The sequence below is a fragment of the Schistocerca americana genome, chromosome 1, assembly GCF_021461395.2.
Source record: "Schistocerca americana isolate TAMUIC-IGC-003095 chromosome 1, iqSchAmer2.1, whole genome shotgun sequence".
NCBI lineage: Eukaryota > Metazoa > Arthropoda > Insecta > Orthoptera > Acrididae > Schistocerca > Schistocerca americana.
This window is the reverse complement of record NC_060119.1, coordinates 1,125,556,944-1,125,579,319: the sequence shown is the minus strand read 5'-3', so window position 1 is coordinate 1,125,579,319 and position 22,376 is coordinate 1,125,556,944. Positions and strand designations below refer to the sequence as shown.

Here is a 22,376-nt window from a genome sequence, read left to right as displayed (position 1 = left end):
GATGACGCGGAGAGGGAGGCAAAGCCGCCGCCCTGCTGCAATTGATGGGCCTCGTGCTCGGCGCAGCAGAAGACGGGGAATGCAAGAAGACGGCGGAGCGGAAGGAGCAGTGCTCTTACTGCCAAAAACTCGGCCATGTTGCCAAATATTGTCGGATTCCAAGCACACAATTCGCGCCGCTGCACGAAGAAGGACGCCACACGCTGTTGCGCCAATTGTGGCGGCGCTCACGCGGCGAATTACCGCAGCTGCAGCTTCATCAAGAACTGGAGTCGCGGTGATAAAGCTAGACGGAGACTCAAGACCACCAAGAAGGCGGATACAGCCGCAGCTGTTGCGTCCTCGCCACCCTCCGCCTTCGGCGGAATCGTGGTGGCCGATGACGCGGCTGTCCCACCGGACGCAGTCAGCGAGGCGTGCTCCAGGGTGCGCGCCGCCGCCGACGAAGAAATTGCTGCCCTGAAAGCCGCAATGGGGGAAGAGAGGGTATACCGATTAGGTTCCTTTCAGATTACGCTGATACAATAGCTCCCTACTTAGCAATCATATACAACCGCTCGCTCACCGATAGATCTGTGCCTACAGTTTGGAAAATTGCGCAGATCGCACCAGTGTTTAAGAAGGGTAGTAGTATTTTGATTTTATAAATATTTTAGGTTTTTTTATTAAGATTATTGATTTAATTTTAAAATTTTTGTAATAATGATAGAATTAGTATATTTATTTGTATAAAATTTTTACCTTGCAAACTTATTATAAGGAACTAGGCAAAATTGATTTCCGCCTGTTTATCAAAAAAATGTCCTCTTGAAAATATTTTGAGATCTGGCCTGCTCACTGAACGGATTTTAAAAAGAGCCGCGGTATTTAGACCGTGCAAAGGAAGCATAATCATTAGTCTCTTAATTAGTGGCTGGAATGAATGGCTTGACGAGAAATCAACTGTCTCTTAATAAATTTTTGAATTTAACTTTTGAGTCAAAAGGCTTAAATTCTTCTTTAGGACGAGAAGACCCTATAGAGCTTAACATTTTACTTTTATATAGTTTCTTGTTTGTCGTTCTATATTTAATGATGATGTTTTGTTGGGGTGACATGAAGAATAAATGAACTCTTCATTAGTATATCATTGATTTATCTTTTTATTTTGATCCATAATTTATGATCATAACATTAAGTTACCTTAGGGATAACAGCGTAATTGTTTTTGACGTCGGTTTGCAGTAGGGTTTTGGGGCATATACTGTATTCAAACATTATGAATCACCTCAAAGGGAACGATCTATTGATACGTAATCAGCATGGTTTCAGAAAACATCGTTCTGGTGCTACGCAGCTAGCTCTTTATTCGCACGAAGTGATGGCCGCTATCGACAGGGGATCTCAAGTTGATTCCGTATTTCTAGTTTTCCGGAAAGCTTTTGACACCGTTCCTCACAAGCGACTTCTAATCCAGCTGCGGGCCTATGGGGTATCGTCTCAGTTGTGCGACTGGATTCGTGATTTCCTGTCAGGAAGGTCGCAGTTCGTAGTAATAGACGGCAAATCATCGAGTAAAACTCAAGTGATATCAGGTGTTCCCCAGGGAAGCGCCCTGGGACCTCTGCTGTTCCTGATCTATATAAATGACCTGGGTGACAATCTGAGCAGTTGTCTTAGGTTGTTCGCAGATTATGCTGTAATTTACCGTCTAATAAGGTCATCCGAAGACCAGTATCAGTTGCAAAGCGATTTAGAAAAGATTGCTGTATGGTGTGGCAGGTGGCAGTTGACGCTAAATAACGAAAAGTGTGAGGTGATCCACATGAGTGCCAAAAGAAATCCGTTGGAATTCGATTACTCGATAAATAGTACAATTCTCAAGACTGTCAATTCAACTAAGCACCTGGGCGTTAAAATTACGAACAACTTCAGTTGGAAAGACCACATAGATAATATTGTGGGGAAGGCGAGCCAAAGGTTACGTTTTATTGTCAGGACACTTAGAAGATGCAAAAAGTCTGCTAAAGAGACAGCTTACACTCACTCGTTCGTCCTCTGTTAGAATATTGCTGCGCGGTGTGGGATCCTTATCAGGTGGGACTGACAGAGGACATCGAAAGGGTGCAAAAAAGGGCAGCTCGTTTTGTATTATCACGTTATAGGAGAGAGAGTGTGGCAGATATGATACGCAAGTTTGGATGGAAATCACTAAAGCAAAGACGTTTTTCGTCGCGGCGAGATCTATTTACGAAATTTCAGTCACCAACTTTTTGTTCCGAATGCGAAAATATTTTGTTGTGCCCAACCTACATAGGTAGGAATGATCATCAAAATAAACTATGAGAAGTCAGAGCTCGAACAGAAAGGTTTAGGTGTTCGTTTTTCCCACGCGCTGTCCGGGAGTGGAATGGTAGAGAGATAGTATGATTGTGGTTCGATGAACCCTCTGCCAAGCACTTAAATGTGAATTGCAGAGTAATCATGTAGATGTAGAACACTTCAAGCCGAACTGGCGGAGTTTCACCAGCTGGTGCACAGTCTCCGTGATGCCCTGGCCAGCCAGCCCCACCCAGCACAGAAGGAGGATGCTGACACGCAGACTGCCACCCCCGTGGAACCTCTAGTAATACAGGAAGCCACGTGGGTTGTAACACAAGACGGAGCCGCACAGACAATCGTCGCGGCGAAGAACAAGGCAACCCAGGTCATCATGGAGGACGCCCCTTGCCCCCTCTTCAAGATGCAGTTGCAGAAGATAAGTCTCCGTTCATTTGGACACTCTCAGGTGCTACAACGCCCGCCCTCCTCTCACCCCTGCAGAGTGGGAAGTTCTCGTCGCCACGATAGAAAAAGCCGAGAACGCAAGCAAAGAAGAAGGGTCTAGGACCACTGAAGACGCCGAAGCCGCCGGCTTTGAGGCTGCGATAGACCCTGTAGTGTCACAAGCAGACACATACAAGAAGAAGAAGGACAAGAAGAAGTACCTTGACGCCGGGAGACCTTAGAAGACCCTCCTCATCACCGCGCCGGACACCCTTCATCACCACCATCAACCATTCGCCCTGACAGTCGTCGACTGACAGTCTTTGGCGTCAACCGGGCCAGTCTAGTCCCCTGCCAGACGCATGGTTATCGTCCGATTCGTAGGTTACAGTACGCTTGTTCGCCGACTGCTTGAATACTGCCCAGCAGTGTGGGATCCGTACCAGATACGGTTGATAGAAGAGATAGAGAAGATCCAACGGAGAACAGGATCATATAGTAATCGCGAAAGCGTTACGGAGATGATAGATAAACTCCAGTGGAAGACTCTACAGGAGAGACGCTCAGTAGCTCGGTACGGGCTTTTGTTGAAGTTTCGAGAAGATACCTTCACCGAGGAGTCAAGCAGTATATTGCTCCCTCCTACATATATCTCGCGAAAAGACCATGAGGATAAAATCAGAGAGATTAGAGCTCACACAGAGGCATACCGACAATCCTTATTTCCACGAGCAATACGGGACTGGAATAGAAGGGAGAACCGATAGAGGTACTCAAGGTACCCTCTGCCACACACCGTCAGGTGGCTTGCGGAGTATGGATGTAGATGTAGATGTCCCTGACCGGCAGTAACAGTATTCCATAACTATGCACATCATCCCAGTAAACCCCAAACGTCCCAGCTTTCAACCCGTCATTGTGAAGGAAATGTCTCACGACAACAAACTCCTCCTTACCTCCTCAAGAAGAGGAATCTTAAGTGCGAATAGAGAGAGAGAGAGCTCGGCTCCAGTTCACCACCGACAGCGGAGGGTGAAGCTTTGACAATGCCAGCCACTCGTGCTGGCGAAACGTCAGTGAAAACATCAGACGAACGTCGGCCGAAGAACCCGAGGCAGAAGCGAACAGGTAGTTTGTCAAAGGTGAGTCATTCACCTTTCTGTTGGTCACTGACAGCGCGTACCTAGTTATTAGTGTGGACACTCTGTCTGTAGTAAGCTGCCGTCTGGCCTGCGAATGAGTACGCTTTCCCGAGCAGTGCCTCCCTGTGCAGCACGCCGGCCGCTGGAGGCGGTGGGAGGGCCGCCCCCGGCGCCGCCCCCGGCGCCGCCCCCGCTTGCAGGCCACGGGCAGACGACCGTCGCAGCTGCGCAGCCGACGCCTGACTGCCCCACTTCGCCCCTCGACGAAGCTGCCGTCTGCCTCCTGCGGTGAGTTCCGTCACCACACGTCGTCCACATTCCAGTGTGATTTATGGGGGCATTAGCCGAAATTTATGCTAAAATAACAGAATGTAGCTTTATTTTTTCATAAATCAGAGCTTATAGTTGTCTATTTTTTCATTTTTCGAGGGTCGTTCAATAATTAATGTCCCACATTTTTTTTTTTTTAAAGCCATTATGTACATAGACAGACGTCCTTGTTGGTGCTTCACATTTGATGTTTGTTCCGTGCGCCGGTGAAGTTTCGAACCGTTCTGGCAGATGGCAGAGCCGTAGTACAGCGTCAAAATTGCGTCTATACAGGGTGTTACAAAGAGGTACGGCCAAACTTTCAGGAAACATTCCTCACACACAAAGAAAGAAAATATGTTATGTGGACATGTGTCCGAAAACGTTTACTTTCCCTGTTAGAGCTCATTTTATTACTTCTCTTCAAATCACATTAATCATGGAATGGAAACACACAGCAACAGAATGTACCAGCGTGACTTCAAACACTTTGTTACAGTAAATGTTCAAAATCTCCTCCGTTAGCGAGGATACATGCATCCACCCTCCGTCGCATGGAATCCCTGATGCGCTGAGGCAGCCCTGGAGAATGGCGTATTGTATCACAGCCGTCCACAATACGAGCACGAAGAGTCTCTACATTTGGTACCGGGGTTGCGTAGACATGAGCTTTCAAATGCCACCGTAAATGAAAGTCAAGAGGGTTGAGGTCAGGAGAGCGTGGAGGCCATGGAATTGGTCCGCCTCTACCAATCCATCGGTCACCGAATCTGTTGTTGAGAAGCGTACGAACACTTCCACTGAAATGTGCAGGAGCTCCATCGTGCATGAACCACATGTTGTGTCATACTTGTAAAGGTACATGTTCTAGCAGCACAGGTAGAGTATCGCGTATGAAATCATGATAAGCCGGCCACTGGTGGCCGAGCGGTTCTGGCGCTACAGTCAGGACCCGCGCGACCGCTACGGTCGCAGGTTCGAATCCTGCCTCGGGCATGGATGTGTGTGTTGTCCTTAGGCTAGTTAGGTTTAAGTAGTTCTAAGTTCTAGGGGACTTATGACCTCAGCAGACGAGTCCCATAGTGCTCAGAGCCAAATCATGATAACGTGCTCCATTGAGCGAAGGTGGAAGAGCATGGGGCCCAATCAAGACATCACCAACAATGGCTGCCCAAACGTTCACAGAAAATCTGTGTTGATGACGTGATTACACAATTGCGTGCGGATTCTCGTCAGCCCATACATGTTGATTGCGAAAATTTACAATTTGATCACGTTGGAATGAAGCCTCATCCGTAAAGAGAACATTTACACTGAAATGAGGACTGACACATTGTTGGATGAACCATTCGCAGAGCCCGCAGCTCGTGGTCGTACGGTAGCGTTCTCGCTTCCCACGCCCGGGTTCCCGGGTTCGATTCCCGGCGGGGTCAGGGATTTTCTCTGCCTCGTGATGGCTGGGTGTTGTGTGATGTCCTTAGGTTAGTTAGGCTTAAGTAGTTCTAAGTTCTAGGGGACTGATGACCATAGATGTTAAGTCCCATAGTGCTAAGAGCCATTTTTCTTTAACCATTCGCAGAAGTGTACCCGTGGAAGCCAATCAGCTGCTGATAGTGCCTGCACACACTGTACATGGTACGGAAACAACTGGTTCTCCCGTAGCACTCTCCATACAGTGACGTAGTCAACGTTACCTTGTACAGCAGCAACTTCTTTGACGCTGACATTAGGGTTATCGTCAACTGCATGAAGAATTACCTCGTCCATTGCAGTTGTCCTCGTCGTTCTAGGTCTTCCCCAGTCGCGAGTCATAGGCTGGAATGTTCCGTGCTCCCTAAGACGCCGATCAATTGCTTCGAACGTCTTCCTGTCGGGACACGTTCGTTCTGGAAATCTGTCTCGATACAAACGTACCGCGCCACGGCTATTGCCCCGTGCTAATCCATACATCAAATGGGCATCTGCCAACTCCGCATTTGTAAACGTTGCACTGACTGCAAAACCACGTTCGTGACGAACACTAACCTGTTGATACTACGTACTGATGTGCTTGATGCTAGTACTGTAGAGCAATGAGTCGCATGTCAACAGAAGCACCGAAGTCAACATTACCTTCCTTCAATTGGGCCAACTGGCGGTGAATCGAGGAAGTACAGTACATACTGACGAAACTAAAATGAGCTCTAACATGGAAATTAAGCGTTTCCGGACACATGTCCACATAACATCTTCTCTTTGTGTGTGAGGAATTTTTCCTGAAAGTTTGGCCGTACCTTTTTGTAACACCCTGTATACGAATCACGTTACAAGCAGCGTGCTGTTATTAATTCTTGTGTGCAGAAAAAGAAACCGTGGTGAACATGCATGAAGGTTTGTGTGCAGTGTTTGGCGACGCTGCAGTTAATAGGAGTACAGTTGAGGGATGGGCAAAGAAAGTTACAGCCTCAGGAAACGCAGAAACAGAGCTCCATGATCAGCCACGCTCGAGATGTCCGGCGCTTCAGTCCGGAACCGCGCGACTGCTACGGTGACAGGATTGAATCCTGCTTCGGGCATGGATGTGTGTGATGTCCTTAGACTAGTTAGGTTTAAGTAGTTCTAGGGGACTGATGACCTCAGATGTTAAGTCCCATAGTTCTCAGAGCCATCTGAACCTTTCGGGATGTCCTGTCACAGCCACTGCTCCAGATATACTGAATCGTGAAGATGCCATTATTCTTGACGACCGGTTCATCACAACTCGACAATTGGCTGTACAGTTGTCGGTCATCATTGGAAGTGCGTCTGCAATGATTGAGACTCTCGGATATTCAAAGAGGTGCTCCCGATGGGCTCCACGAGTGCTAACAGCGGACTACAAAATTCAGAGAAAGGGCATTTCATCAGAATTTTTGGAGCGTTTTGAGACCGACGGAGAGGCCTTTCTATCACGGATCGTTACGGGAGACGAAAGCTGGGTTCACCACTTTGCGCTGGAAACAAAAAGGCAGTCCGTGGAGTGGCATCATCCTCATACACCACAAGATAAGGAATTCGAGACAACCTCCTCTGCCAGAGAAGTCATGGTGACAGTCTTCTGGCATTCTGATAGCGTCATTCTCGTGGATGTCATGTCAAGAGGGTCAACCATCAATTCAGAGGCATACGTGAAGACCCTGAATAAATTCAAGAACCGTTGCCGACCTTTTCGATAGGACAAGAGTTCAGCAGAAATCTTCCTCCAACACGACAGCGCACGGCCATACACAAGTCTGCGAACTCTGGAACACATCGTCAAATTGGGTTGGACATCATTGCCTCATCCACCTTACATCCCAGACCTTGCACCCTCGGACTTCATCTCTTTGGGCCACTTAAAAATTCTCTGCAGGGAACACACTTTGAAGATGACGAGAGTGTCAGTCATGCAGTGAAAACATAGCTGCGCCTACAGGACAAGAGCTTTTACCAGCAGGGAATACATGCTCTTTTATGACGTTGGCGTAAGGCCATAGAAAGTGATGGAGATTACGTAGAAAAATAGGACATGGACAAGACATGTTTATGTGTATTGCCACCAAATTCTGACTCTTAACAATAAATATGTGTTGAGAAAAAAATGTGGGGAATTACTTATTGAACGACCCTCACATAAATTTTGACATCTGACATAGATCAAATGGATTCTCTACAACCTTCTTAGGATTTCCATTGTCAATTATATTCAATTCAGAACTCAACTGAGGTACTAAATGCTATAAAACTAAATTCCTCTCCAAAGATAATAAATAATGAAATGATTGTATGGCGTTGATGGTCGGGAATCCTCATCGGGGAAATTCGGCCACTCGGTTACAAATCTTTTCACTTGGGGCGACTTGCGTGGCGAGGACGATGAAATGATTATAAGGACAACACGACGCCCAGCCCCCGAGCGAAGAAACTGTCTGACCCGGCCGGGAATTGAACCTGGGCTCATTGGAGAGCAGTCAGACGCGCTGACTACTCAGATGAGGGGGCGCACGAGATAATGAACGTACTGGCGTGTTGGATACAGTTTATGTATCCAGTTGTAGTTTAATGTCTTCAAATTTCATTCTGGACGGAATGGATCTGGAAAAGGGTTTTGATGCATTGCAACTCCAGACGACCTAGTGGTTACAGAATACATAATTGTGAATCTATGCAGTCCTAAAATAGAGATGATGAGGAACTCATAAGGGAGGAAAGACGAACTAAGCAGTATACAGCAGTGGAACAAATCCATGAGAAGTTTTAGAGTTTGCTTAAATATGTAAATATCGTGAAAGAACATTAAAATGAACGTTAAAAATTTTTGTCACAAAGGGCTCGAATGTGGAATAAGCAGTCGCCTTGATCTTTGGGTTGCCTTACCACATGTCCACGTCTATCTCAAGCTTCCACTGTCGCTTATATTTTCACCTTTGTTTTTCAAACACTAGAATCGATGGTTCTCATACAGGGTATGTCGGAAAACCCCCACCGGGGGAACACAATCGTTGAAGAAAAGCGGCTTATTTTACTGCGAGAGGTGTAAGTGAGAACCTATGGTGGTAGTGTCCAGAAATCATTCAAGGATCAGCAGCCTCAGGCAAGTTGAGGTCAGATCTGTAGGTGCGCTCAGATAGTCTAAGGCTAATATGGCTGCTCGAGGTAATCAGGAAATCCTGGCAGTATTGTTGCTGGATGGTCGAATGATCTGCATATGTATCGATAGTTGTAAACAATCCCCTGCAGCTCAGAATTTCGCATCTGTCCTGAGTACTGGTTTTTTAATTCATCATGGAGGAGTTTCTGTGTAAATGCCACTTAAAGTTGACTTTTATTTTTGGAAATCAGTGATCGATTTTAGTGGACGTCGGTAGTCTGCTTTATCAAAGATTATGAATTGATTGTGTTTGAACTTGACTTAACTGCCAAGCAATTGCTGTTAAGGTAAAAGTCAATGCAGTTGGTACCCCGATAATAGTTGTACACGCAGACAACTAGCAACAGTGAAAACAGTCAGCATGCCTTTTGTAATTAACCAGAGCGGAACACAACAAGCTACTGCACAACGTAGAAATCTCTTTAAACGTGCAGGTGGAAACACGGCAGTAAAACAAGTATTTTAACAGTGACAAAGGGGTAAGAAATGTTTGAATGGACATAAGAGAATACGGAATGCCCTGTGCTTACAATGTTAAATTGAATCAAAGATAAGGAACATTTTCTCATGATTTGTTGGGACTATACTTTCATTTTCTCACAGAACACAGACATGTGTTCTGATTTTCTTTTGAAACAACCATTTTGAAAAAAGAATGTTTAGATTCTCTGATAGTTTATATTTTCCAAATGTTAACAGAATTATAAATTTCAACAAGTATTTCGAAATACAAATTCCTTAACACAAAATAATGTCATTAATCTTTTAATTCAGGTATATTTGAAGCCTTAAGGAAAAAGTCCTGAAATTTTCATGTTTCTACTGTAAACAGACTATACACTAAACAGACCTCATATCCAAAAAAATTAAAAGTTACAGCAAATTAACTTCAAAGTTCTTACTTACACTACTGGCTATTAAAATTGCTACACCAAGAAGAAATGCAGATGATAAACGGGTATTCATTGGACAAATATATTATACTAGAACTGACATATGATTACATTTTCACGCAATTTGGGTGCATAGATCCTGAGAAATCAGTACCCAGAACAACCACCTCTGTCCGTAATAACGCCCTTGATACGCCTGGGCATTGAGTCAAACAGAGCTTGGATGGCGTGTACAGGTACAGTTGCCCATGCAGCTTCAACACGATACCACAGTTCATCAAGAGTAGTGACTGGCGTATTGTGACGAGCCAGTTGCTCGGCCACCACTGACCAGACGATTTCAATTGGTGAGAAATCTGGAGAATGTGCTGGTCAGGGCAACAGTCGAACATTTTCTGTATCCAGAAAGGCCCGTACAGGACCTGCAACATGCGTCGTGCATTATCCTACTGAAATGTAGGGTTTCGCAGGGATCGAGTAAAGGGTAGAGCCACGGGTCGTAACACATCTGAAGTGTAACGTCCACTGTTTAAAGCGCCGTCAATGCGAACAAGAGGTGACCGAGACGTGTAACCAATGGCACCCCATACCATCACGCCGGGTGATACGCCAGTACGACGATGACGAATACACGCTTCCAATGTGCGTTCACCGCGATGTTGCCAAACACGGATGCGACCATCATGATGCTGTAAACAGAACCTGGATTCATCTGAAAAAATGACGTTTTGCCATTCGTGCATCCAGGTTCGTCGTTGAGTACACCATAGCAGGCGCTCCTGTCTATGATGCAATGTCTAGGGTAACCGCAGCCATGGTCTCCAAGCTGATGGTCCATGCTGCTGCAAACGTCGTCGAACTGTTCGTGCAGATGGTTGTTGTCTTGCAAACGTCAGATGGTTGTTGTCTTGCAAACGTCCCCATCTGTTGACTCAGGGATCGGGACATGGCTGCACGATCCATTACAGCCATGCGGATAAGATGCCTGTCATCTCGACTGGTAGAGATACGAGGCCGTTGGGATCCAGCACGGCGTTCTGTATTAGCCTCCTGAACCCACCGATTCCATATTCTGCTAACAGTCATTGGATCTCGACCAACGCGAGCAGGAACGTCGCGATATGATAAACCGCAATCGCGATAGACTACAATCCGACCTTTATCAAAGTCGGAAACGTGATGGTACGCATTTCTTCTCCTTACACGAGACATCACAACAACGTTTCACCAGGCTACGCCGGTCAACTGATGTTTGTGTATGAGAAATCGGTTGGAAACTTTCGTCATGTCAGCAGGTTGTAGGTGTCGCCACCGGCGCCAACCTTGTGTGAATGCTCTGAAAAGTTAATCATTTGCATATCACAGCATCTTCTTCCTGTCGGTTAAATTTCGTGTCTGTAGCACGTCATCTTCGTGGTGTAGCAATTTTAATGGCCAGTAGTGTGAATGTGTGCCTTTTTCAGAGAGAGTATCATCAGAATTGTCCAACAGCTTCCTCTTGATGGCGCACCTATGCTGTTTAGTCATCTTTGGAAAGATTTTCACTATATTATCCGAAGACCCGAGCCATTACTTGTCCAAATAAGCAGTTCTTCATTCTATCCAGAGCCAAGTCTTCTGCAAAATTTTGCACTTAGTTATATTGCAGCATCATAAACGCCGAAGTGAAGTGTTTTTATACCCAAAAACACAATTTTAGGTAGTGTGTTCCATATCACATGGTTGACACACTCAGTTACATTTTGAGTCCAGCTCTGAAGATAACCCCGTAATAGGATGATATCTACGAGATATCGGAAAATTGGTTTTATTTCGTTCATTATGGCAGGTGGTAAATGAGAAGGGTGATTGTCGTGTTGTTTAGTTACCTTGCCTCTATTGTGCTTGCACCGACTATCTTCTCCTTTTGGACATAGCCCATATTGTGAGCTCTCACCGCTTGAAGCTCTGTGAGAAAAAAGAGCCCGAACTTCTGTTTTCATTAATTGGTGTAGAAGCGCCGACACATTCTGCGCAACCCACCCATCATTTTGTACGACAATGCGCGGGAGCATACACCACAAGCTGTGGCTGCTCTGTTCGGTCGATGGGACTGTGAAGTACTGTACCATCCACCATACACCTCGGACTTAAGTCCTTGTGACTTTGATTTGATTCCGAAGATGAAGGATCACTTCGTGGCAGAACTGTTCCAGGGATTCGGTAGGCAGTAGACCGCTCCATTCGCACCATCAACAGAACAAGATCTGCTAACGGTATACTACGCTTCCACGTAGCTGGCACCGGGTTCTACACAACCCTGGTAACTACTTTGAAGGACAGTAACAGGTGCAAACATGTAACTCTTTTGTATAGGTTGTGAATAAATACTTGCCACTATTTAAGTTCCAACCGTCGTAGATATTGTACTGGGGAACACTGTTGAATGTCGGACAGACAAACAACACTGTAATCATTTTCATCTACTTTAAGGAGGTCTACGACTCCATAGACAGGCAAACTCTTTGACACATTGAAAGAATATGGAACAGACAGATGAACCTGTGAACTTACACAACAGACACTTACAGACACCACATCTAAAGTAAAATTTACCGGAGAATTCTCAGAACAATTCGAGACACACTGAGGGATCAGACCAGGAGATGGGCTCTCACGCTATAATTCTACATTGTCTTGGACAAAACTGAGAATGGCAAAAGAAAGTAAAAGCGATTTAGTTAGGAAGAACATATACATACAAAACAATCATAAAATGCCTGACTTTTGCAGATGACCTGGTAATACTCAGCATCAACAAAAAAGATGCACTGGAACACTTACGCGAATTCTCTACCATAACGGGTCTACAGGTATCGCATGAGAAAACACCATGCATGGAGAGAGAGAACAACACACATAATCCATAAAGGTCGGAAGAGTAGAAAAATTCAAGTATCAAACAACACAATCAGCATAGAAAGAGCAGAAAAACCTCAGAAAGCATACAAACTAACAAGGACACACAATAAAAGAAACATATCAAGACAGGCTAAACTCATGTACTACGATACAGTAGTACCAGAAGAACTCTACACATCGAAAACGACCACAACCAGAGCAACATGTATCACAGAGATAGAAAGAACAGAGTGAAAAATCCTCAGAAAAGCTTTTAGAGTGATACACGTAGTTAGAGTATGGATGAATAGACCAACCAAAGAATTACGCAAACACACGGACTCACTGACGAAATTAGAAAATGCCTACTAACATTCTAGAGACACATATACAGAACGAGCAACAACAAAGAGGATTTTTTATGTTGTAAACATTTCTATCAAGAAAAATAATTGGTATCCAGATGTAAAAGAAGACTCAAAGCAAGCAGTAATCAGTAGGGAAGTTATAAATGAAAGAGACAGATTCAGAAACAAAAATGTGAACACGAAACTTGAACTGAAAAAAGTAAGAGAACAGGGGAAAATATGAACAAAGGAAACAGCAACACTGTAAGTTCAGATGGCTCTGAGCACTATGGGACTTAACTTCGGCCGAAGTGGTCGAGCAGTTCTAGGCGCTACAGTCTGGAACCGCGCAACCGCTACGGTTGCAGGTTCGAATCCTGCCTCGGGCATGGCTGTGCGTGATGTCCTTAGGTTAGTTAGGTTTAAGTAGTTCTAAGTTCTAGGGGACTGATGACCTCAGAAGTTAAGTTCCATAGTGGTCAGAGCCATTTAAACCACTTAACTTCTGAGGTCAACAGTCCCCTAGAAATTTGAACTACTTAAACCTAACTAACCTAAGGGCATCTCACACATCCATGCCCGAGGCAGGATTCGAACCTGCGACCGTAGCAGCAGCGTAGTTCCAGACTGTAGCGCCTAGAACCGCTCGGCAACCCCGGCCGGCCGCTGTCAAAGAATGAAGAGATTTTGGTAAGAGGAAAAGAAAAGAAAACAGGAAAAAATTGAATAATCTTATGAGATTTAAGTGTAAACACTGTTTCAAAGGCAAAAATGTGTAACATAAATCAGCGGCACATACAACCCAGCCATAAGAACTTAGGTTGAAAGAGTATGTGTGTGTTGAAATAAGAGTTTTCTGAGTTTATTACCGTGTCATAATGTAATAACCTATACTGAGGTTCTGGCCTGGGTGGCCGAGTGGTTCTAGGCAGTACAGTCCGGAACCGCGCGACCGCTACGGCCGCAGGTTCGAATCCTGCCTCGGGCATGGATGTGTGTGATGTCCTTAGGTTAGTTAGGTTTAAGTAGTTCTAAATTCTAGGCGACTGTGACCTCAGAAGTTAAGTCCCATAGTGCTCAGAGCCATTTGAAGCATTTCTATACTGAGGGAACCAGCGTTTCGGCCACGGTTACAGTGGCATTGTTCTGGGTCTACTGATGTGCTTTAGTTGTGAGGAGTCGCTTGTATTTTCTCGATAAGTATGACGTTACGCCATGATTGTATAAGGTCGTAGTTGCGATTGGTCACTTTAGGTGGAAGGCGTGGGAACTTTATTATAATAGGTTGCTATGGTAGATGGAGTGGGGACCACCTGTTGTCTATTGCTTCTTGCATTGTTTGCTACGGTTGGTACTCATCGGCGAATGGGACGTGGGCTCCTGTTTAGCTACTGCTGCACGCAGGCAGCCTGATAGCGTTCGCGTCACGCGCTGTTTGTGCAGCCCGTTGGACTCTGAGGCTGACAGACAGGAGTTGGAAAGCTTTTATGCGCCTTCTCTGTTCATGTTGCTGTAGTGGCTTCACCCATAAGTGAACTCAAAGAGCCGTGGAAACAGACGGATGGAGACTAGATGGGCAAGAAAATGACAAACTGCAGCAGCGATGCGCCTACCTTACGTGAAAAATATCACTGACTGGACTGATAAACTCCTCCGTCCGGTTGGTTTCCAGCCTGTCTACCAGAAAAAAAGGAAATGATCGTGTGACGTTGTTGACTGGGAGCCCCCTTCATGGGGAAATTCGGCCGCTGGGTTGCAAATCTTATTTCAGGTGGCGCCACATTAGGTGACTTGCGCGTCTATGATATTGGTCTGGGCGGGCGTCAGTATTAGGCGAACGCCGTAGCACTCAGCTAAGAAGGCAGACTGCCTGCCCTGCCAACCACAAGGTTCAGGATGTGCTAGGATCCACAAAGGACAAGACAGATGTTTTGCACCCCGCAGGTGTGTACAAGATGGAATGTCAGTGTGCAGAGGTGTACATCGTCGAGACCGACAGGCCGATAGCAACGCACATACCAGAACGTGAGGACTACATTCGCCTGGGCAACACAGGAAGTCTGTAGCGGGCCGAACAGCGACAAGACTTTGGAAGCAAATCAAATTTAATGAAAGCCGTGTATCAGCTAAGCAGCCGGCTTTGACGAAACATAAGACAAGAGAAGCCACAGAAATGATAAAAAAAAACCTTACAGCATGAACAAGGACGGGTATAAGCTTGCCCTATCCTGCCTGCCAGCCCACAGAGTCCAACAGGCCACACCAGTAACACGATAGATGTAGTCCTTCACCAGGGAAGACGAATGGAATATTCCAGAATTTGAAACGCGAACAGCTGCTAGCATGAGTTTCTTAGAAGTAGATACCTTAGGGGTTGCGAAGCAACTCAAATAGCTGGATACGGGCAAGTCTTCAGGTCCAGATTGTATACCGATCAGGTTCCTTTCAGATTACGCTGATACAGTAGCTCCCTACTTAGGAATCATATACAACCGCTCGCTCACCGATAGATCTGTACCTACAGATTGGAAAATTGCGCAGGTCGCACCGGTGTTTAAGAAGGGTAGTAGGAGTAATCCATCGAACGACAGACCTATATCATTGACGTCGGTTTGCAGTAGGGTTTTGGAGCATATACTGTATTCAAACATTACGAATCACCTCGAAAGGAACGATCTATTGATACGTAATCAGCATGGTTTCAGAAAACACCGTTCTTGTGCAACGCAGTTAGCTCTTTATTCGCACGAAGTAATGGCCGCTATCGACAGGGGATCTCAAGTTGATTCCGTATTTCTAGTTTTCCGGAAAGCTTTTGACACCGTTCCTCACAAGCGACTTCTAATTCAGCTGCGGGCCTATGGGGCGTCGTCTCAGTTGTGCGACTGGGTTCGTGATTTCCTGTCAGGAAGGTCGCAGTTCGTAGTAACAGACGGCAAATCATCGAGTAAAACTGAAGTAATATCAGGTGTTCCCGAGGGAAGCGTCCTGGGACCTCTGCTGTTCCTGATCTATATAAATGACCTGGGTGACAATCTGAGCAGTTGTCTTAGGTTGTTCGCAGATGATGCTGTAATTTACCGTCTAGTAAGGTCATCCGAAGACCAGTATCAGTTGCAAAGGGATTTAGAAAAGATTGCTGTATGGTGTGGCAGGTGGCAGTTGACGCTAAATAACGAAAAGTGTGAGGTGATCCATATGAGTTCCAAAAGAAATCCGTTGGAATTCTATTACTCGAGAAATAGTACAATTCTCAAGGCTGTCAATTCAACTAAGTACCTGGGTGTAAAAATTACGAACAACTTCAGCTGGAAAGACCACGTAGATAATATTGTGGGGAAGGCGAGCCAAAGGTTGCGTTTCATTGGCAGGACACTTAGAAGATGCAAAAAGTCCACTAAAGAGACAGCTTACACTACACTCGTTCGTCCTCTGTTAGAATATTGCTGCGTGGTGTGGGATCCTTACCAGGTGGGATTGACGGAGGACATCGAAAGGGTGCAAAAAATAGCAGCTCGTTTTGTATTATCACGTAATAGGGGAGAGAGTGTGGCAGATATGATACGCGAATTGGGATGGAAGTCATTAAAGCAAAGGCGTTTTTCGTCGCGGCGAGATCTATTTACGAAATTTCAGTCACCAACTTTCTCTTCCGAATGTGAAAATATTTTGTTGTGCCCAACCTACATAGGTAGGAATGATCATCAAAATAAATTAAGAGAAATCAGAGCTCGAACAGAAAGGTTTAGGTGTTCGTTTTTCCCGCGCGCTGTTCGGGAGTGGAATGGTAGAGAGATAGTATGATTGTGGTTCGATGAACCCTCTGCCAAGCACTTAAATGTGAATTGCAGAGTAATCATGTAGATGTAGATGACACGAGTGCTACCGTCGAGTAGCTGCCGCCATGTTGTCCGCATCCAGTAGGAGGAAAACCGTAGCCCATGTCACATTCTCCAACGAGCACCAATCGTAGCAAATAATGCAAATGCAATAGACGACAGAGGATCCCCACTCCCCCCACCATAGCAACCTACCATAGTAAAGTTCCAGCTCCTTCCACCTCAAATGACCAACCATAATTACGACCTTATAAAGTTATGACGTAACGTCATGCTTATCGTTCGGCATTGACATAATGTAAGCGCCTCCTCACAGCTGAGGACCATCAGTAGACCCAAAACAATTCCACTGTAACCGTGGCCGAAACGTTGGTTTCTCCAGTGTAGTTTTTTACATTATGTCGCGATAAGATACGCAGAAAACTTTTATGTCAACTGAATACGACAGTGGAGGCCTACACAGTTATATGTATGTGTATGTTTTTGATTGTGGTTTTTGTTATACAACGCCTTCATCTGTATAAATATGGACATGTGAATGCAGTAAGTGGTGTGTTTGTGTGTAGCGGTAGGGGATTCTCGTTAGTGGCATCGTTATATCTGAACTACTTCGACGAACTGGATTCCTGGTAAAAAGTATGTGAGAACGTCTAATATAGCAGCGCGTCAGCAATCGTGAATAATTTAATGATTACAAAGAATCCGCCTCGGTTGCCAATAGAAACCGGATGTTGACCTAGGTTTCGGCGCGGATAAAAACTGCCTAAAGAGGCATGGTCCAACATTCATACAGAAAGCCCAAAAGTGAAAAAGACTCGCATAAAATGTAAAATAAACGGTACGTGTGTACCATGTCAGCCAGCCGGTGTGGCCGAGCGGCTCTAGGTGCCTCAGTCTGGACACGCGCGACCGCTACAAAAATGGTTCAAATGGTTCTGAGCACTATGGGACTTAACATCTGTGGTCATCAGTCCCCTAGAACTTAGAACTACTTAAACCTAACTAACCTAAGGACAACACACACATCCATGCCCGAGGCAGGATTCGAACCTGCGACCGTAGCAGTCGCGCGGTTCCGGACTGCGCGCCTAGAACCGCTAGACCACCGCGGCCGGCGCGCGACCGCTACGGTCGCAGCTTCGGATCCTGCCTCGGGCATGGATGTGTGTGATGTCTTTATATTAGTTATGTTTAAGTAGTTTTAAGTTCTAGGGGACTGATGACCTCAGATGTAAAGTCCCATAGTGCTCAGAGCCATTTGAACCATTTTTGTACCATGTCAATAGTTGTACTTAGCTCAAACGTCAGAAGCGTGTTTCCTCACCCCATCCAACGTTCGGTGGGCCGCGGGCTCTCAGTTTATCTTAGAGCTAGCGGCCCACTGAACGTTGGATGGGGTGAGGAAGCACGCTTCTGACGTTTGAGCTAAGTACAACTATTGACATGGTACACACGTACCGTTTATTTTACATTTTATGCGAATTTTTTGCACTTTTGGGCTTTCTGTATTAATGTTGGACCGTGCCCCTTAAGGCAGTTTGTAGTTTTAGTGTGTTACGAAGAAGGCGTGGTTATCCGCGCCGAAACCTAGGTCAACATCCGGTTTCTATTTGCAGTCGAGACGGATTCTTTATAATCATTAAAAAGTATGTGTATCTGATGAGTGTGTTTCAAGATATCTGCACAAGAGTCAGAAGGGACTGCTGCTCACACGACTAGTATTGACAAAATGAGGCACCTCTTTCAGTGGAGGGCAACAGTTACTTGAGAACAGCATTATGAGGTCAAAAAACTCACTGTTAGCAATCAATGTGACAAAATGTGAGAAGAGAATTTCTTGAGAGACAGAATGTAATACTTTTTGATAGAGAGTGCGTGTACACTTAGAGAGGGTAATGCATCTGTAAACCTGTACCTTAATATACTGGGTGATCAAAAAGTCAGTATAAATTTGAAAACTGAATAAATCACGGAATAATGTAGATAGAGAGGTACAAATTGACACACATGCTTGGAATGACATGGGGTTTTATTAGAACCAAAAAAATACAAAATTTCAAAAAATGTCCGACAGATGGCGCTTCATCTGATCAGAATAGCAATAATTAGCATAACAAAGTAAGACAAAGCAAAGATGATGTTCTTTACAGGAAATGCTCAATATGTCCACCATAATTCCTCAACAATAGCTGTAGTCGAGTAATAATGTTGTGAACAGCACTGTAAAGCATGTCCGGAGTTATGGTGAGGCATTGGCGTCGGATGTTGTCTTTCAGCATCCTTAGAGATGTCTGTCGATCACGATACACTTGCGACTTCAGGTAACCCCAAAGCCAATAATCGCACGGACTAAGGTTTGGGGACCTGGAAGGCCAAGCATGACGAAAGTGGCGGATGAGCACACGATGGTCACCAAACGACGCTAGCAAGAGATCTTTCACGCGTCTAGTAATATGGGGTGGAGGGCCATGATGCATAAACATCGTATGTTCCAGCAGGTGTTTATCAGCCAGGCTGGGGATGATGCGATTCTGTAACATATCGGCGTGCCTCTCACCCGTCACGGTAGCAGTGACAAAACCAGAATCACGCATTTCCTCGAAGAAAAAAGGCCCGATAACGGTAGATGTGGTAAATCCAACCCATACCGTGACTTTCTCGTCGTGCAATGGAGTTTCCACGACAGTTCTAGGATTTTCGGTAGCCCAAATTCTGCAGTTGTGGGCGTTGACAGACCCATGGAGCGTGAAATGGGCTTCTTCGGTCCACAACACGTTACTCAACCAATCGTCATCTTCCGCAATCTTTTGAAACGCCCATAACGCAAATGCTCTCCACTTCACTAAATCGCCAGGGAATAGTTCATGATGCCGATAGATTTTGTACGGATAGCAACGGAGGGTACGCCTAAGTGCCAACCAAACAGTTGTGTATGGAATGCCGGTGCAACATGCGACTGCATGAGCGCCGACTTCCCCATGCATAGACGAACCCGCTACAGTCTACATTTCTTCATGAACTGTGTCCACAGCATTACGCCTTGTGCTCGGTCGGCCACTATCGTATAAACAACCCGTGACTTCGAACTTCGAAATCATTCTCGCCAGAGCTGCACTTGTCAACGGACCTTTACCCGTTCATGTCCCCTTCCTATGGCGATAGGATTGTAATGCTGAACTAGCACATTCCCCATTCTGATAATACAGCTTCACTAAAAGCGCCTTTTCAGGTAACGTCAACAGCTGTGACTGCTGACGCATCTGATTCTCTCTCTCTCTTTTTTTTTTTACGTTATTGTGATTTCATTCCTCCGCCCCATATGGGCTGGGGAGGGCTGTCAGCGGCACAATCCGCCGCTCTTCAGCCGAGTGACATGACAACTTAAAGTAAGAATAAAATGTTACATACATAAGGCGATAAAAAAGGGGAACTTAAAACAGAATAATGGGAGAAAATGGAGACGTTCATGGAGACAGTTAAAAAAGTCACCAGAAAGTTAAAAAAACAGTTGGCGATTCTTAAAACACAGAGAAGACACTGAATGGACATGCACAGGTTAAAAGTCGGCCACAGTATTAAAAACACTCCAGAACAACACACTTAAAACCCACTTGTAGAACACAAGACAAAGAATAAAACTGCCAGGTAGGACCTGCCGAGGGAAAGGTGAGAGAGGATGGAAAAGGAGGGGAGAGCAAGGGGTAGCAGGAGAAGTGGTGAGATGAAGAGAGGAGGGGCGTCAGCGGGTACACGGAGAGGCAGGAGACACATGGGGTGGGAGATGAAGAGGGAAAACAGGGCAGGAGCTAGTGCAGAGACACTGAAAGGGGGCACAGGAGAGGTAGGGGGAGTAGGAGGGGGAAGACGCTCAGGAGGAGAGAGGGGGAGGAGAGGGAGCCCTGAGGAGGAGGCAAGAAGATGGGGTTAGAGTTGGTAGGAAGGGGAGATGTCAGGGCAAAGCTCATCATCCGGGAGGGGTAAATGGTGGATGTTGTGTTGGGAAAGGAGATGGAGCGTGTGGAGATGGAGAGAGGGTGGGATACAACGGTAAAGGCGCGGCAACTGGGTGGGGGTGGAGAGGAAGGGAGACACCAGGGGGTGAGGGGGATCAAGGTGGCAGACAATATATAGTGTGCGATTGTGTTCAAGGAAAAGGAGAAGGTGGGGGAAGGGGATGAGGTCGTAGATTCTCTCTCTCATTACAGCTCCTTTTATACACGATTGTCATGCGCAGTCACTGACGTTTTGCTGTACAGCGCCATCTGTCGGACATTTTGTGAACTTTGTTTTTTTTTTGTTCTAATGAAACCCCATGTCATTCCAAGCATGTGTGTCAATTTTTTACCTCTCTATCTACATTATTCCGTGGTTTATTAAGTTTTCAAATTTATACTGACGTTTTGATCACCCGCTACATAGACTTTCCGACCGTTTTGTATCATAGAAGGGACAGGACTGAGAGTGGTCATTTGTCTCTCTGGACAGATGAATTTTTAGAACTGTGCATAATTGTGCTTCTAGTATATTTTTCTTCGACACGTTGCATGTTTGTAGTAAAGTGTAAGAATTTCTTTGTTCTGTGCAGGAACCTTTCTGGAGAGGAGAGAGCCGATAGGCTGACAGATGCAGCTTTTGATGGGCAAGTGGCCGAGCTGCGTGCTCTGCTCGCAGCCGGGGCGGACATCGAAGCGCTGGACAGTTCAGGGTGGACTGCTCTGCACGCGGCAGCGAGGGCGGGAAACGTACAGGCCTTGAAGTGTCTGCTGGCGGCGGGGGCAGACGTGGGAGGGAGAATCGACGGTGGGTTCAGCGCCCTGCATTGGGCAGCAACATTGGAATATTCGGACTTGGCGAAGTGCCTGCTGGAGGCGCGGGCAGATGTGGGCGCCAGGGGTGGCTACCAGAAGACGTCTCTGCACTGGGCTGCAGCGAAAGGCCATTTGGCTGTGGTGCGGCTGCTCTGTGCGGCCTCAGCAGAAGTCAATGCCAGGGATCAGTGGGGGTCTACTCCGCTGCACTACGCTGCGTCCTATGACTACACAGAGGTGGCGGCTGCGATGTTGGAGGTAGGAGCGGACAGGACGGTCAGGGATGAGGATGAGCTCACGCCACTGGACATCGCCACGGACAAGCAAAACCAGAAGCTCATAGACGTACTAAGAAGAACCTAGCAGTCCAACAAACATCTCTGGAGAAAAAAAAAACTAACATGAATTTTCGTTGTTTTTAGTATAAAGAATAGAACAAATTCTAATTTTTGTACCCATATAAACTAATGAAAGCAACATTAGGCAAGCTTGCTATTGTGAAAACTCAACAAAAATCTGTGTACACTCCATTACAAATAGTCGATTATTGAAAAGCATGTTGTAGGAGCATGATTGGTGCTGCATGAAACAGTTGCAAATTTCAACAGGAATCAATTACTGGTGTATAAGCTGTATGCTTGGAATGCACCTTCAGTTCAGATATAGGACTAAACTTACTTCTGTGTCTGCCGAGTGGACCACACAGTAATTTATGTCTCAACGATATTACTAGGAATATGCGTACCATATCAGTTCTGTTCCCAG

At 45.8% G+C, this 22,376-nt stretch overlaps 1 protein-coding gene across 1 annotated transcript; it reads left to right on the top strand.

The window, feature by feature from the left end:
• Positions 1-471: 471 nt before the first annotated feature.
• On the top strand, positions 472-21,974 carry LOC124597006 (serine/threonine-protein phosphatase 6 regulatory ankyrin repeat subunit C-like). Its single transcript, XM_047135910.1, has 4 exons — positions 472-486; positions 2,510-2,741; positions 2,803-2,962; positions 21,389-21,974. The coding sequence occupies exons 1-4, from the start codon at positions 472-474 to the stop codon at positions 21,972-21,974; spliced, it is 993 nt and encodes a 330-aa protein (XP_046991866.1).
• Positions 21,975-22,376: the final 402 nt, after the last annotated feature.

What these genes read in the sequence shown, in the direction of transcription:
- LOC124597006 (XM_047135910.1), top strand. An exon ending in GATGCAGTTGCAGAAGATAA is followed by an intron (nt 2,742 to 2,802) that starts GTCTCCGTTCAT and finishes TCACCCCTGCAG; the next exon opens with AGTGGGAAGTTCTCGTCGCC. An exon ending in AAGAAGAAGGACAAGAAGAA is followed by an intron (nt 2,963 to 21,388) that starts GTACCTTGACGC and finishes TGTTCTGTGCAG; the next exon opens with GAACCTTTCTGGAGAGGAGA.